The 16,688-nt window shown below is 45.2% G+C and overlaps 1 protein-coding gene across 1 annotated transcript in view; it reads left to right on the top strand.

Annotated features, from left to right (window-relative positions):
* LOC142574342 (uncharacterized) overlaps positions 1-16,014 on the top strand; it is a 49,660-nt gene extending 33,646 nt beyond the window's left edge. The window contains exons 3-5 of the mRNA XM_075683450.1: positions 1,025-1,168; positions 3,098-3,388; positions 15,839-16,014. Of these exons, the coding sequence (XP_075539565.1) occupies positions 1,025-1,168; positions 3,098-3,388; positions 15,839-15,999 (596 nt within the window). The 3' untranslated portion in view covers positions 16,000-16,014. The remainder of the gene's footprint in view (positions 1-1,024; positions 1,169-3,097; positions 3,389-15,838) is intronic.
* The last annotated feature ends 674 nt before the right edge of the window (positions 16,015-16,688 follow it).

Genomic DNA, 16,688 nt, shown 5'->3' with positions numbered 1-16,688 from the left:
AAAGCGAACCGCTACAGAATACGGCCCTTAGTGTCGAGATAATCGCCTCGGCTGACACTCGCGCCACCAGTCTATAATATGTGGTCTATATGAAGTGACCTTTCTTTCTCGCTTTTAATGCGAATAGCGCTGTCTACCGTGTCACGTTTTCCTTATCTAATTGGCTGACGAGAGGTTAGGAGAGAGCGTAAGAGTGGAGTATTTTTGTGGGGCCCATATAGCACAGTGAAAATAGAGAAACGGATTAGAAGAGTGGTGCCGGATTCCCTGATTGGTCTGCTTCGCCTTGATTGCTTTGCGGTGGTTTGTCGACATTTGCATCAGCGCGCGTGGGATGTTAAAAATGCCGTCGGAACTAATGCCCACTGAAGAATATTTGGCAGAGGGACGTCGCATACGTTCGAAAACAATCGGCAACGTTATACTAACGTGTACAAATTTTTTACATACGCTAAGAAATCAATTCTCTCAGGGAGCTGCAAGCACACAGTACCATAGTGATCAGGAGACATGTGTTCCTTTCTGAAGGCGCCTCCTTGCCCCTACCCTCTGTCTCTGCCTATACCAAAAAAGTTTCGTTTGGTTCAGCATCACCATGCATAATTAGTGATTACACGTCACCTTGACCTTGTCAGATTCCCCAGTTTTGTTACATCGCGTAAGAGACAGACTAAATAGGCGGAGCCAGAAAAAATTTTCACCAATCGCAGAAGGCTAGTAATGAGAAAGGCATGATCGGAAAGCAATATATATTTTTTGCCAATTCACGGCGTCAGTACTGTGTCCACATGATCTTGAGGTGGGTAGTTATCGCAGTTTTCACGACGTCTCGTGACAGACAGCTGAATTGGGCGTGCTTCCAGAAACGTTTGACAAACGGCGGAGGGCTAACGAAGGAAATGGAATAAGAACAAATAAGAACGGTAATTGCAAAAGTTCTAATCCAGAACGTCTGATTTTTGGAATAATAATCAACCGGATGTATCCTTATAGATTCTCTTTCCTGTTGCCGTCGTTCTTGTAGGTCTAGTGGCTGGAGCTCTCATACACTCATGCGGTATGAGGATCAGCGCGCTACTAGGTGGACTGCTTATGTCAGCAGGATGTCTTGCGTCAGCGTTTGCTACCGGAATACCATTCCTGGTTGTATCAATCGGGGTAATCACAGGTAAGATTCAATTCACCCTTTAAAATTATGAGAACTTAGCGAGATGTTCTCTGGCTCACAAGGACAGGGTCTGATCGTCCACTGTAAGCACGAATTCTGGTGACAGTGGCTTACACACCACTTATATGATTTGCACACGTCTTATAATGTGCACCTATATGCAAATGACGTGGCCATATATTCTTCAGAGAATTTGTTATGCTACTGATCTTCATGCCATGAAATGCTGTTTGCTGCATTCTCCAAAAAGCTACTGAGCCTGTGTAAGGTGCCTGTACTTCACATAAAGTGAATCTCCGCAGTACTAAAAAACCCCAAATTTACTTAGTAACTGGAAATGGACACCCAAGGAAAACGTCTTTAACCCACTAGTCAGTGCGCTATTGGCGCTGGTTGAACTCACGCGCACGTGTCATAAGTTCTTCCTGGCCCCTTCTATACAAATTTTTAGGGTGGCCCATCCGCGACTCACAGGCGAAAAAGCAAAACATTGTGCACCTCTCAACATCAACAGAGCGACCTTCTTTATTTGACTCCATATGGCCGCATACCTAACTCTCTTACGTAACCCTGTTAGTCAGTGAAAGCGCACGCACCGTGTTACCAGCTGACTGAAAGTGCTCTCTTATAGAATGTTTTCAAGGCTAACATGGCTCGCACGTGCTCACATGATGCAAAGCGCGTGTAGGAATCCTAAATATTGCCTCTATTCTCGTACAGTTTTAAATTCCACTTCGGCGTAAACTGCAGGCTCCGGGCACGGAATCCTGCTCTCCTGTGTCATCGTGGCTGTGAACGAGTACTTTGATAGGAGACGTGGCACGGCCCTCGGAATCAACATGGCTGGTGCACCTGCAGCCTCCTTCATTTTTCCTAAAGTTTTCGATTTCTGCCTGGACGAGTACGGCTTGCAAGGAACTTTCGCGCTCGTGGGAGCACTGTTGCTGAACATTGGGCCGATCAGCGTGCTTTTTCGTAAGCCGCCCTGGATGAGGGAAAAGTACTCGGAAAGACATAAAGTGACCAGCAACAGAGCCAGTGAAGCAGACGAGCAGCAGGAGAAGAACGCAACCCGTTCTATCAGCTGCTTAAAATCGGGTTTGCAACCTCTAGTTAGCAGCAGCGGCGAACTCGGATGCTGCGATCCGGGTAGCGACGACGATATAATCATTACTTATATGAAGCAGTCGACAAGCGCCAGATTCAAAAAGTTTCCGCTCTCAGTTAGCCTTAATGCTGATAAGCGTTCTGTGATGAACCGACATTGGACAGGGGACATGGTAGAGACCTTAGATACCAGCGATGCGAACGGCGAAAAGCGAAAAGCACCGTCTTCGAAGGAGGACGAAGAAAGCAACGCCCGCACTACAGACGAGAGAAGAGATCACGAAGTGTGGTGTGCCTGTGTGACCTGCGTATCTAACGGTGAATGCTTTCACCGAACTTCGCCACATCCTCCAAATTCATCAAAGTTGATTCAGGTACCCAGTACTATTGCACTGGAAAATGTGTCGGTGAGGTGTACGGAGCGCACCAGAACATCGGGAACTAACATGGAAACAAAATTAATAAAAAACACAATGCTCGCTTTTACGGACGCTCTTGTGCCAGGGGAAGATTTGAAAAGTCAAGGGGAAGATGAGACATATACTTTGAAGAAAAATTATTGCGGTGTTACGCTCCGATCAACAGAGCAAGTGTCATTGCATTTGCGGTATTCAGCGAAGGAACGTCGCAAACGATCTGTTTTGCATAGCGCTAAGGATGTTCTGTCTATGCCGCGGTTTTACGCGCACATGTTAAGCTACTTCTCTTTCTCCTTCTTTTTGGATACATTTCTGGCTGTCGCGGTTGACTGTGCAGTGGACACTGGAATTAGCAGAGTAGATGCTGCTCACGTTCTAACTTTCTTCTCTGTGACCGACACAGCTGGACGACTCCTGATACCCCAACTCACCGATTACAACATTGCATCTCCACTTGGCGTCATGACTCTTTCTTACTTCCTCATGGCCGTTATCGGCTCTGCAATGCCTCATGCCCAAACTACTGTTGTGTTTTGGATTCTTGTTGTAACGCTTGGACTTCCTGTTGGCTACGTAATGGTCGCCATGTCTCAAACTATTGCAAGTGACGTCGGCTTACACAACCTTCCCATGGCTTATGGCTTCGTAGCAGCAGTGACAGCTGTGGGAGCGTTCATGAGGCCGCTGGTAATAGGTGAGTACTCTAGCCTCTAGAACACGATGTTAAGTAAATATTCTTCACAGTGCCAATGTGTTCATTCAGTGTCTGATTGACAGGGTAATTGATTAGCCTTATCGCTCCGAAGAAGCAACATCAATGCGAGAGCCGATGTAGTAGCAGGCTGCGCATTATTTTTGACCACTTTGGGCTAATAACGTGAAAGCAATGCTTAGTGAGCAAGAGCTCTTTAGTTTGGCCCTCGTCTGATTGTGCCCACACAGGAGATCGATTATGCGATCTCTTGCTCAGCAGCAGGATTCGCTATTCCCTTAGTCACCACTGTGGCTACCACATGTTAATATGTCAGTATTACCAGACGAATGCATGAGGAAGTGTAGGAGGAAGAAATTGGGGAGATCGGTAATGAAACTGCAAGGATGTGGACGAGGGATGTCACAGCTAGGCAGTGTTGATAACGTAACAAGTTTTTAGTCAGCTTAAGGACTTCTTTGCCTTTCTTAGAGTCCTGGGGACCTTTTAATGACTGCTCATTGGCGTAAACAGCCAGTAAACTGCCTTGGTAAAATTTTTCAAGGCAGTATGATTCACTTCCATGCCTTGCTCCCGTAATAACCAAAGGGGGATGTATGCGCTTCCATTTATTTCTACTTCTCAAGAGTGGGAGATAGAGAAGGCCTTTATTGGAAGGGAGAGCTTTTTGCCGCCATGCATATGGTCGGAGAAATTTTAACCTTCATAGGGACGGAGAAGCGGATTATTAGTTTACACAGTAGGATGAAACATAAGACAAACTGAAATGAGCGGGTAAACTTGATAACGATAGTTAAGGTCAGACGATGGCGACAAATTTAGCCTTCTCTATCTCATGCTGGGCACTTCTTTAAATCTTACCGAATAGGATAACTTTTGAAACTTATAGGAACAACGAACCGAAGGATCCGCCATTGCTTCGTAGGGCAGGGTACAGTATCTAACATACCACATATCAAGACGCAGATTTCTTAGGTAAAGCACTATCACCACATATTAATACCATTTAAGAAAACCTGGAGCTTCTGTCTTTTTTCACATTCCGACTGTTGATTCGCCACTGCTACAGGTAATTTAAAGCTATGGTTTAATAATGCGAAAAATGTCTAGAAACATTTGACACATAATAAATAGAAAATTCCAAGCAATTCGTCATAGTTGTCACAATTATTGTCATTTACCGACCTTCCGCTGAATATGAACAGGTCTGGGCCACAACCTGGCGACTCTGGCAAAGATCCCAAAGGATGTAGTGAGGCAGTCTAGATTGCATGCAGCTAGGCCGTTAAAAATAAATGAAGCATTTTGATGACGTTACTTGAGTTGACTTTGTAGACATCATGGGAGTGCGAAGATGGAGTTGTTAGAGCCAGTTAACGCGCTTGTTTCATCATAACACATGCGTTATTAAATTGTACTGACGCATGTAACGTACGGAATGATTGCGATCACCATTGTTTGACATGGAACGTTTAGTGACATACATAAATATTAGTTGAGAACACAACGGCAGAATGAGAAGTTTTATGCCTAAAGATGAAGTGTATCACTGCTAAATGTTCGATTTCTTCTGTCAAGACAGCTTCCTTCATATATTCTGTCAAGTTTCAACTGTATGCAAAGTGCCTCACCATGTCGACGTTCGGAATGTTAAAGATGTCAATTTGCAGCATTGATTAGCATATCAATGACTTGTCCCTTGTTGATGAAAGCTTTATTTCGGGGCAAATGCCTGCTGTTTCTAGGTTAGGCGAAGTCCACTGAATGACTTTCAACTTTTTAACAGCAAACTTATAATGGCACGTGTAAGGTTAATGTTAGATCCAAAATTGAGCACACTACTCAGTATTGAATGCTTCCCCGAGAAAAAGAATACGCAGTGAAAAGATCGGCAGAACTGTAGTCGTTACAGACATAGGTCTCTGTACAATATCGAGATAGAGCCAATAATAAATAAAGAAACATCAAGGCAAGATACGCAATACCCTAGGCTGCGATAGATGTATTATTACCTGATAAGGTCAAGCAGGCTGAGTGACTTCATGGCCGTCTCCTTTCGAAGGGAATGCCAATAAAATCGTAACCGCCATCACCATCATCATCATGCTGCTGCGATTATCATTTAGGTGCGCTGGGCGGCGACTATCACTGCCTAAAATGTGATGACAGCGTGGTAGTATAGCAGACGACCAAGCGAGCCGGGAGGAGCGCCCCCCCCCCCCCCCATAACGCCGCCTTATTCTTTTCTTACGTGACCTGCTTCAGAAGAAACGCAGACGCTACGAAGTTGGCCCGAGTTTAGCTCGACGCAGGAAACGTTGTAACCGATTTACTCATAACATCGACAAATTGCATACTCTCGCTGTCGACAGCGTTATTACAATTCACGTCAGGCGCTGCCAAAACTATCGAACATGGCGCACAAGTAGGCTTGTGCTCGAATGAACGCAGAGCTCCCGTTTCTGATAGTCTTTTTGCCATTCATGTTCATGTTTTCTGCCTTTTGGAAGTTTGGCATTATTAAAACGCGACTAACGCTCTAACAAACGACATCGAAAATTGCATTATTTTTACCATGAACTTTGTTATTGTCCGTGGCGTCGCTTGGTATCGCTAATCGTCATGGCCTGTTTGCACAGTATTGTCGTTGCACAGAAACGGCACTGTGAATCTAAACGCCTATGGCAATATTTCCCGTTTTAGTCGACGCTGTGCAATGTTAGTAATTGGTCGGCAGTTTACTTATTGTAACGGTGAGTGCCTGAGCTTGCGTAGAGTTGAATTTTTGGCGATTGTCTCTCATTGTGGCCTGTGCAGCCACGAGCAAGTACGCAAGTAGCACTTTCAATTTCCATATTCTTGGTGTGCCACTATACAATACAAAAATAGTCTCGTCTCCACGCAACCGTACCAATGAAATACAGCGTAGTTCTACATTTATCATTTTTCGACGTAGTCCACTTGACGTGCAATGTACGTTTTTCAGCGCTTCAGAAATTCGTGAATTTTTCGTGAGAATTATTTTGGTTTTGGCTAGCGATTTGTTCACCCAGGTTTTTGATTATTTACCACTCTGAATATGCTTCCCTCCAATCGATTTTTTGAGCCTTCCGATACATAAAAGTTCCTGAGTGCAAGACTAGGTGATGAAGCTGGGTGTTCAAGACATTCAGATTTTATATCTTGCATTGTATCAACCACTGAACTAGAAACATCTGAAGTGGCGTTTTCACAAGTACTCATCGTTTATTGCTTACTGCTGGGCGAAATTGATTTTTAATAGATCTGCATAACAATTGTACCATGGGCGGAAAACATTATTTATTCCGGGGGGAGGGGGTGGCTGGGGCTCGACCATCTTTACTAACATCACACACATACACACAGACATACACACGTGTGTGTGTGTGTGTGAGGTGTAAAGTTTTGTAACTACTCATAAAAGGCCCAATTCTTCGAGGTCACACGAAGTTTCTTCCAGTGCAACTGTTATTAAATGTTATTAAACTTTTATATATATATATCATAACACAACAAACACTGACACGAGGGACACCATAGGGGAGGAGGAGGAGGAAAAACATTTATTTAAAAAAAGGACAAGCAGGTGTCGTTCAGCTTGTGCGGGAGGCGCCCTTAGTCCAGGGCTCCTGCGGCTCTTGCTGTCTCCCGGGCCCGCCGCACCAGTTGCTGCTGGTTACGAGGGGCCTGATTATTATTAGTCATATCATGAGAAGCCAACAAACACTCACACCAAGGACAACATAGGGGAAATTACTTGTGCTTAATAAATGTTATGATATGACATGATATGACTAATAATAATCGGGCTTCTCGGTTTACCCCCTTTCTTCTCTTTTATTATATAACGAGGGTCTGGAATCCGGCAACATTGATGCCTTCAGGTAGCATATGTGGGTTTATTAACCAGTTGCCTTCACCCAAAAAGATCACGTTCTCGTGACGCCTGCGGCAACAAGGACGTTCCACGCCCGCCGCCAAGGTCCGTGAGTGATGGCGCTGGCTAACACTCCCAGGGTTCTACTAGTTCACATAAATACCCAAGAAAGTGGATGGTGAAACAGCGTCGCGGCAGCTCAATTGGTAGATCATCGCACGCGAAATGCGAAGGTTGTGGGTTCGGTTCCCACCTGCGGCAAGTTGTTTTTTCATTCACTTTAATTTCCATTATTTATCGTTTCTTCATTACATTTATTAAGCGCAAGTAATTTCCCCTATGTTGTCCTTGGTGACAGTGTTGGCTTCTCATGATATAGTGTAGGGTGTATTGCGTGTAGTCTGCTTAAATGAGGGTATGTGTTGGTTTGTAGTTGTCGCCATGTTACGGCGTCTTCACGTGAGAGGGTCTTGTGTGGAGGTGGGTATTGTCGTCTGTTCAATCTGTGGTGTCGTAGTATGGAGTTGTATTGTAAAGGTACGGGCTCCATGGATGCGGCCGTATCCCTCTCTTGTGGCACCCGGGAGGCGTGAGCTCGGGCTACAGTGTGCGCATGCTGATTTCCACGGAGGGACTCGTGTCCTGGAGTCCACACTATTTCAACGTGCGGGAATCGGGAGGCTTGTTTGAGGAGTCGGTGGGCGATTGAAGATATTCTGCCTCTCGCGTAGATACGGCAAGCTGCCTGGGAGTCAGTAATAATTGTGACGTACTCGTTGGTCGGACTAGAGGTGATGGCCAAGGCGATGGCTGTCTCCTCCGCTACGGGGCCGCTGGCAGTGCGGACCGTCATCGAGACCACCTGTTGTAAGTTATAGTCGGCAACGCTGGCCTTAATGGCTGCTTTTTGGGGGCACTGCGCGGCATCTGTGTATGGTGTGGTGGGGAGACTGCCATATTTTGTCTGTAGAGTTTTTGTGCGAGCTTGGCGACGATCGGCATGATGTTCTGGGCGCATGCTTCTGGGGATAGGGGCTACCTTGCTGTGCTCCCGGAAGTTGGGGGCCAGATGAATTGCTTGTTCGTGGCCTTTGCCGTGTGTGGGGTAGCCTAGGCGCGCTAGGACTGTTCTTCCTGTTGGTGTGATGGCTAGTCGTCCTCGTTGGCTTGTGAGGTGGGCGTCTATAATATCTCTTATAGTATCATGGATTCCTAGGGCTTCAAGCGTGAGTGTCGCTGTTCCCGGTGGTAGGCCGAGCGCTTGCTTGTATGCTTTCCGAAGAAGTACGTCTAATTGATCTAGCTCCTTGGGAGTGATGGGCAAGTACGGGGCAGCGTAGGCAATGCGGCTGATTATCAGGGCCTGCACGAGCTGTATTATGTCTTGTTTCAGTGCGTATTGTTTGGTGGCGATACGGCTGACCATTCGCATGACTTGGAAGGTGGTCTGCCTAGCGGGGAGACAGCGCACGCCTAGCGCTGTCTCCCCGCTAGGCGTGCGGGGAGACAGCGCTGGGCGTGCGCTGTCTCCCCGCACGCCTAGCGTTATGTTTGCACTGGCGCTTATACGGTTGACAATGCGCTCCCTTCTTAGCTTGAGACTGGTTGTGGCGAACTAACAATAAGGGACGTGCCCACAGTTTCTTTTGCGTTGGTCTCATTCTTTTTTTGTAGCCGGTGCGCATGGCGATGGCTACAGCCGTGGTGGAAGCGAGCTCAACGAATGTTTCCTGTTTATCGCTGTATCTTTCGTCGTCGCCATGATTGTTCCGCATAATGTCGAACAGTTCTAATTCTCCTGTAGTACAATACACCTCCACACTTGGAATGGCGCCTAACAAATTAAAAAAAATGCCGAGAGCCAGTGGTGCTATACGAGTCCAGGTGCGACCGAATTAGGAAGGCCCACTAAGCTTCAACATGAGACACTCTCTCAGCAGAACAGTTGAACTCCCTGGTGCAATATTCGGCCACTGCCTCTCTCATGACACCTACAATTAGCCCATGGCCCTGATTCCTCAGCAGCTGCAGAGCACCTAAACAAGGTGGCGGTCAGACCTGCAACGCAGCAGAGAGTGATAAATCTCGGGACCCGGACACGCCGCCAATGGAAACTGAACCTGACAACGTTAAACGCACGAACCCTCTTGAGTGGAGCCAGCTTAGCAGGACTCTTTGAGGCATTGTGTATCGTATTATTGGCTTTAGTGAGGTTAGAAGAATTGTGAGGCTTATACAGTGCTGTCTAACGACTAGATCCTCTTCTACAGAGGACTCCCAGATTCGAAGCGATACAGTATAGGATTCATAATACATAAGGACAAAGCGAGCAATATTGCCGAATTCTACAGCATTTATGAGATGGTCGCAGTAGTGATAAAGCTAAATAGTAGGTATAAAATAAAGGTAGTACCGTCCTACACTCCGAACTCCATTCACGATGATGAAGTAGGTCAGTTTTATGAAGATGGTACATTAGCGATGAGAAAAGTGCCACCTCGGTACACTGTAGTCAAGGGCGACTTCAATGCAAAAGCGGGGGAAACGCTGCCTGGTCAACAAGCAATTGGCAACTACGGCATTGATTCTAGGAACACTAGAGGAGAGATGTTCGTTGAATTCGCGGAAACGAATAAACTCCGAATAATAGATACCTTCTTCAGGGCGCGTAGCAACATAAAGTGGAACTGGAAACGCCCTAATAGAAAAACAAGAAATAAAAGAGATTTCATACTTTCTGGCGATCCTAGCCTAGTGCAGGATGTAGAAGTGTTCGGTAGGGTGAAGAGAAGTGATCATAGGTTACTGAGGTCTAGGGTTTACCTCAATATGAAGAGAGAAATAAAATTAGTGAAGAAACAGGCCAACCTAGATGCAGTAAGGGCAAAAGCAGACCAATTCAGGGTGGTACGTGCAAGCAAATTTGCAACCTTACAACAGAGAGATGAAGATGGCATAAAGATAATGAATGAAGCAGGAACTAGGCTAACTTGGGAAGCAGCATTTGAAGTGGGAGGTAAGGCACCGAGGCAACCAGTAGGTAAGCTCTCCCAAGTAACGAAGGACCTAATAAAGAAACGACAAAGAATGAAAGTGTCCAACTCAAGAGATCAGAGAGAATTCGCTGAACTATCAAAACCGATCAACAAGGAGAAGGTTCCCTTAGCATATCAGCAGCACATCCCCCTTCATCCTGTAATGTTACTCAGAGCAGAACCGCTCTTTGACACCAACGCAGTCCTAGGTTTCCTGAAAGATGTGTTACATGTTATTAGCCCCATAGTTCGTAGCGCCTCCTCACTTCAGAGGATGCCGCTGTGAGAATTGTTTCGTATAGCACATGCCTCTAAGCCCTTGTGCTTAATGTCTCTGGCGAGGCAGTAGTGCTCGAGGCAATGTTAGCGTCTCTCATATTTTATATATTGCATCATCCTTTCCTAATGCATTTTAGTGATCATAGTACCACGTCATTAATCATTGCCATAATTTGATTACGTGTAGATTTTATGCAATTTAAACCAACTCTTTTAGGCCCCTTTACAGCCACGTGACATTAAATTTACAGAAGCTATCAGACCACAACGAACTCATTAACACTAGCATGACGCCCTTTGGCCATACCTGGCCCTCGCGCCACTAAACATTAAACATCATCATCAACAAGGAGAACCTATATTCGAATTTATAACCAGAGAAAGCCTGGGGAAGCAGAAAAAAATGGACATAGCATGAAATCAGTCAGAAGAAAACGTGGCATAGGATAAGCCACGATATATAATATCATCAGCAATTTCGAATATATAGTAAAAACAGTGGAATAATTCTATACTAGCCTGTACAGCATTAAAAGCAGCCACGGTACCTCCATTCGAAGCAGTAATGCACAGGATAGAGAGGCTCCTGTAACAAGCGATGAAACTTTACAGCGACTATTTTTAGGCCACTTTACAGCCAAGTCACATCTTCCATAATACATCGTTAACGCTACCATTTGTCATGGCACTCTTTGGCCAAACCTGGCCCTTGCGCCACAAAACACCACACATCATCATCATCATCATTAACTAGCGATGAAGTTAGAAGCGCCTTGCGATACCTGAACCGGGGAAAAGCGGCAAGAGAAGATGGACTAACAGTCGATTTAATCAAAGATGGAGGAGATATTCATGAAACGTTTGCGGCTGAAATGTCTCGCGACTTGAAGTGTCCCAGAGGACTGGGAGAATATCAGCGTTATAGTAATCCACAAAAAAGGGGTGAGTGGATGGATGGATGAACTTTATTGTGGTTCTTTAGGGCGTGTGTTAGCGCGGCGGGCCGCCCCCACGTCGGAACAGAGAGGCCGAGCCTCTCTGCCACGTCACGAGTCGTACGTTGGACAGCCCAATACTGTTCTTAGAGGTTGGAGCTGCGTAGAACTGCATTCCAGCGTGAAGAAGTGTTGCTTTCATCGCCGCGTAAGGCGTCACACCGGCAGAGCATGTGATCTAAGTTCACTAAGCCAATACATAGTGCACGTGCACTTGTCTGAGTTTCGGGGTAAATCCTGTGAAGAAGCAGGGTATTCGGATATGCCCCGGTCTGTAGAAGCCTTAGTGTTAGAACCTGAGGCCCATTCAGTTTAAAGTGTGGGCGGGGCTAGATACTCTGAGCCAAGTAAGTGTGCTCGGCAAGTTCGTTGTACGACGAAGCGCAGTCCCCATTGTCTGTACCCCTAACGTCACGCTGCCCGTTAAAGAATTGAAAAATTATCGGCCCGTTGGCTTGCTTTTAGTGTTTTATAAAACATTCAGTAAGATTATTTTCAGTAGAATAAGGGCAACAATCGACTTCAGTCCACTAAGAGAACAGGCTGGCTTCAGGAAAGGATACTCTATAATGGATCGCATTCATAACATCAATCAGATAATCGAGAAATATGCTGAGCACAGTCAACCTCTTTATATGGCTTCCATAGATTATGAAAAGACGTTTGATTCAGTAGAGGTTTCAGCAGTCATAGAGGCATTACCTAATCAAGGAGTACAAGAGGCATACGTAATTGTCTTGGAAAATATCCACAAAGATGCCACAGCTACCTTGATTCCCCACAAGTATAAAAATACCTATAAGGAAAGAGGCCAGGCAAGGAGACACAATCTCTCCAATGCTATTCATAGCATGCTTGCAAGAACTATTGAAGCAAATTAACTGGGAAGGCTTAGGAGTGAGGATCAACGGCGAATATCGCAACCTTCGGTTTACAGATGACATTGTCCCGTTCAGCAGCACAGGGGACGAATTCTAACAAATAATTGAGGACCTTAACAGAGAAAGGGTAACAGTGGAATTGAAGATTAATGTGAAGAAGTCAAAGACAATGATCAGTAACCTGGCAAGGGAACAAAAGATCGGCATCGCCAGTCAGCCTCTAGAGTCGGTGGAGTACGCTTAGCTAGGTCACTAACTAACAGGGGACCTGATCAAGAGAAAGAAATGTACAGAAGGATACAGAGGGAAATGTACAGAAATGTGTTGCAGTGCATACTGCAGTCATTGCTAGGTCTTGACCGGGAGCTTACCACTATCGCTGAAAAGAAATGTGTAAAATCAGTGTATTTTACCAGTGCTGACATATGGGGCAGAAGCTTTGAGACTGGCAGAGAAGCTTGATAACAAGTTAAGGACCGCGCAATGAGCGGAGAAACGCAGAATGTTAGGCGTAAAGTTAAAAGACAGGAAGGTAGCGGTGTAGATCAGAGAGCAAACGGGGATAGCAGATATTCTAATTGACTATAAGAGAACAAAATTAAGCTGTGCAGGCCATGCTGTGCGTAAGGTAGATAAGTGGTGGGCCACTAGAGTTAGAGAATGGGTGCCAAAAGAAGGGAAGTGCAGTCGAGGTGCAGTGGAGGAAGTGCAGTCGGCAGAAAACTAGGTGGGGTGATGAGATTAGGAAATTCGTAGGCGTAGCAGGAATTCGTAGTTGGAATCAGTTGGCGCAGGACAGGGGTAATTGGAGATCGCAGGGAGAGGCTTTTGTCCCGCAGTGGACATAAAACAGGCTGATAATTATGATAATGAAAAATACACAGTTCATGATTTTGAATCTAATTTGCGTAGTCGCGGTGAATCGCGGGTCCGTACGAACTGTTCAAACCCGCTGCCAGCGTTCTTCATAACGTCAGCCTTGTGACAGCGAGTGCTCGTAGTCGGTCAGTGAGATTTCGACAGGTTTGCACGGTCCGTGAATTACACTAAGCTTGTTATCTTAATTAGTAAACGAATGTTTAGTAGAATTTATGTAGCCAATAAATCTAACCTATAGACTCGTGTAAGAGCCGCACAACTGCATCCTCTCTTCTTTTTCCCTGTGAGCTCGAGTATTAGCGTTGCTGCGCATGACTGCTATTGAATCTTATTTCGAGTGAACTAGGCTTGACCTCACTTTGGCTGCTGAATTATATATATATATATATATATATATATATATATATATATATTATTGACACGTGAACTCGTTATCTTTTCCGGGTGAGCGCTTGTAACGCCTAAGAAATGTTATCGCTGAGCGCACGACGCGTCTACATGTATCGGAAATTTCTAGAATGTTATCGATGCTTCTAACTGCTGTCTGTTTTCACCGAACCTTGTGTAATCTGATTGCATGTTTGCGCGACGCGAATGATGTAGAACTTTGTGGAAGGAACGCGGGTCCCAGCGGTTACTCTGGAACATTCGACGACTGATCTATAAAAGCCGACGCGCTTCACCCGCTGATCAGATTTTGACGACCGCCGACTGGGTTCGCCGTTGTCACCGTTCTTTAGGTGTAGCGTGTTTTTGTGGGCACAGGTTCGCCCAATAAAAGATAGTTTTGTCTTTCACAGTATTGCTGCTGTGTACTTCATACGTTACTCCACGTGAAGAAATAAAAAAATATATATATATTTGCAGGGACAACATAGCCACAATTAGTACATGACCGGGGTAGTTGCAGAAGTATGGGAGAGGCCTTTGCCTTGCAGTGGGCGTAACCAGGCTGATATATATATATATATATGTGTGTGTGTGTGACGTCTCCATGCAAGTGGCTAAGTTTCAATTCCTAATAAACGTTGTAAATTGAAATTATTTATTATTAGATTTTTTAGTGAATCCTTAGCATTGCCTATTGGAAAGAAAAGCAATACTGAGACGCATACCATTCCCGTGCATTTGACACGCTTTTGCTAGAATACTCTGTCCAAAGGGTCACTGAAGTCTGAGGGTTCTTTTTTTCAGAATCAAAAGAGCACGCAAAGCAATTTGAAGCGAGGTTACCATAAAGTAACATATTCCTTGTGTAGGCACAGGCTATCTAAACCATTACAAATAATTTTTAGTTCGCTACCTCTTCTCTTGAAAAAAAATATAGTAAACTTTTTCCTGTGTCTGTATATAAATATATTGTGTTTGGGCATGGTGTTCAGAGTGGAAATTAAAAAAAAATGTGAGAAAATATGGAAGGCAGCCACCTCTGGTGCTTCTAATGCGTTTGTCCTCCTATTGTCAAGATTGGCAGAAATAAAGCCAAACTATGAATTAAAAGCTGTGCACCCTCGCACAGACATTGAAGCAGTAAGCTTTAACCACAATAAAACTCAAAGTAATAATTACAGTAGAGGCAACTCAATATGAATCTCAAATGATGTGGGTGACAGAACTCTGGTGATGGCACTTGACGGGGGGGGGGGCAATCTAGGGTTCGGTATCATGGGGAGGCTCTGCCCCCCCCCCCCCTCCGACCTCGTCGCGGAAGATTTCGGAGAGGGCTTGTGCTCCGGAGCCTCCCCATAGCCGGCGCCTGTGAACTGCACGTCGTTCCTTATACCGTGTATTCTCTCAAAGTACCATCCCAAAATACAGTCAGCACGTTTATTTTTTCCTGAGAATTGAGTGAATAGAACAGCGCGGGGTGTGCTTGGCCTTACCGCGGGGCGTCTTGAACCGATTTTGTGCCGCTTTTAACATTTCTATAACAATATGATGCTTGCTGCACGGATACGCACAAAATACTGTCACATTCATCCTGCGATGAATGTGAATAACTTAAGCACCTTCGCTACTCAGAAAAGGGACCACAAACTGCTGCGCTAACGCTTTGCACGTCGACAATGTCAAGATCTACGCACTGACGCTGCTTCCTTGTGCTCTGTTGCAGCAGCGCGCTACCATCTATTGGTAATTCACTGAACCACAATGTTAACTTCTACCTAATAGAAAATAAATTGAAATAATTCTTCAAAATTTCATTTCTCCTTTACAGTTTTTATTAGAATCACTCGTAGACGTTGCAAAGTAACTCACAATCATTTTAACCCCACAATACCGGCAACAGTGCACACTTCTTTGAATTCTTCTTTGGCTATCGTGGTTCACGTGACATTAGAGCCGACTTTTGTTTCTGAAGGATTGAAAGCCCCTGTGATAAAATGCGGCTAGAATCATCGCAAGACAATTGCGGTAAATATGGAAGCCTAATAAACTGGATTTTTCGGTTCCCTTCTGTGCAGGGCATTTCCGGGACGCAAATGGATCATACAGCGGACTCTTCCACTTCATGGGTGGAATGGTTTTCACATCTGTTGTTCTCACTGGTTGGCTGTGGGTTTCAAGTACAAGAAAAAATAAACTCAAGCGCAACGCTTTGTCGGTCAAAGCAACGGCGGAGTAAATGTATGGCAGCCAATTGCGTGGTCGGGCTTCAGTATTTTATGAATTTTTCTGACTTTCTTGCGAATGCAAGCCAATTCAATTAGGCTTGATTGAGTCTATTCGAATTCGACATACCATGCCAGTGTGAAAGAGCAGACGGCAGTTGGAAATCGGAACAATACAGCAGTAGCCTGAACAATGGCTTTTAAATATTACAGGGTGCTTAATGGTGTGCGGTTGAGCTGCGTGCAGTATATCAGTTCATGCAGATCCTGCTCACCTTGGGGATCCATATGTTATGAAAATTACTTTGTAAGTTGCTGGTGGTCCAGCATCGTTTTGGCTTTCCCAAAGTGTTACCAGGTGGACCAACGTGTCTTTGCAAGGCAAGCAGTGGCGTGTGTGACACGAGCGTGTGTGTCAAGATAGCAGCAAGACGACGACTGCAGTCAGAATAATCGTGTGACGTTGATGGCGTGATTTCTACTCCAGCTATTGGACTCAAGTTTGCGACACGCAGGCTGCTGGGTTTACACGGGTAGCTGACGGGCGTAAGCGAAAGAAACACTGATCGTGACGCCATCTGCGACTAAGTATTGTACTATGGTACGCCCCTGTCTTTTCATGTGGTCTATGCGAAAACAACGATGGCGTTTGTACTCAATGAAAGGTACATTTAAACCTGTTCAGCGTGTGCCTATCATGAAG

Source organism: Dermacentor variabilis, chromosome 3, assembly GCF_050947875.1.
Source record: "Dermacentor variabilis isolate Ectoservices chromosome 3, ASM5094787v1, whole genome shotgun sequence".
Taxonomy (NCBI): Eukaryota; Metazoa; Arthropoda; class Arachnida; order Ixodida; family Ixodidae; genus Dermacentor; species Dermacentor variabilis.
Note: the sequence above shows the minus strand (reverse complement) of the source record. Positions and strands in the feature narration are given on the sequence as shown.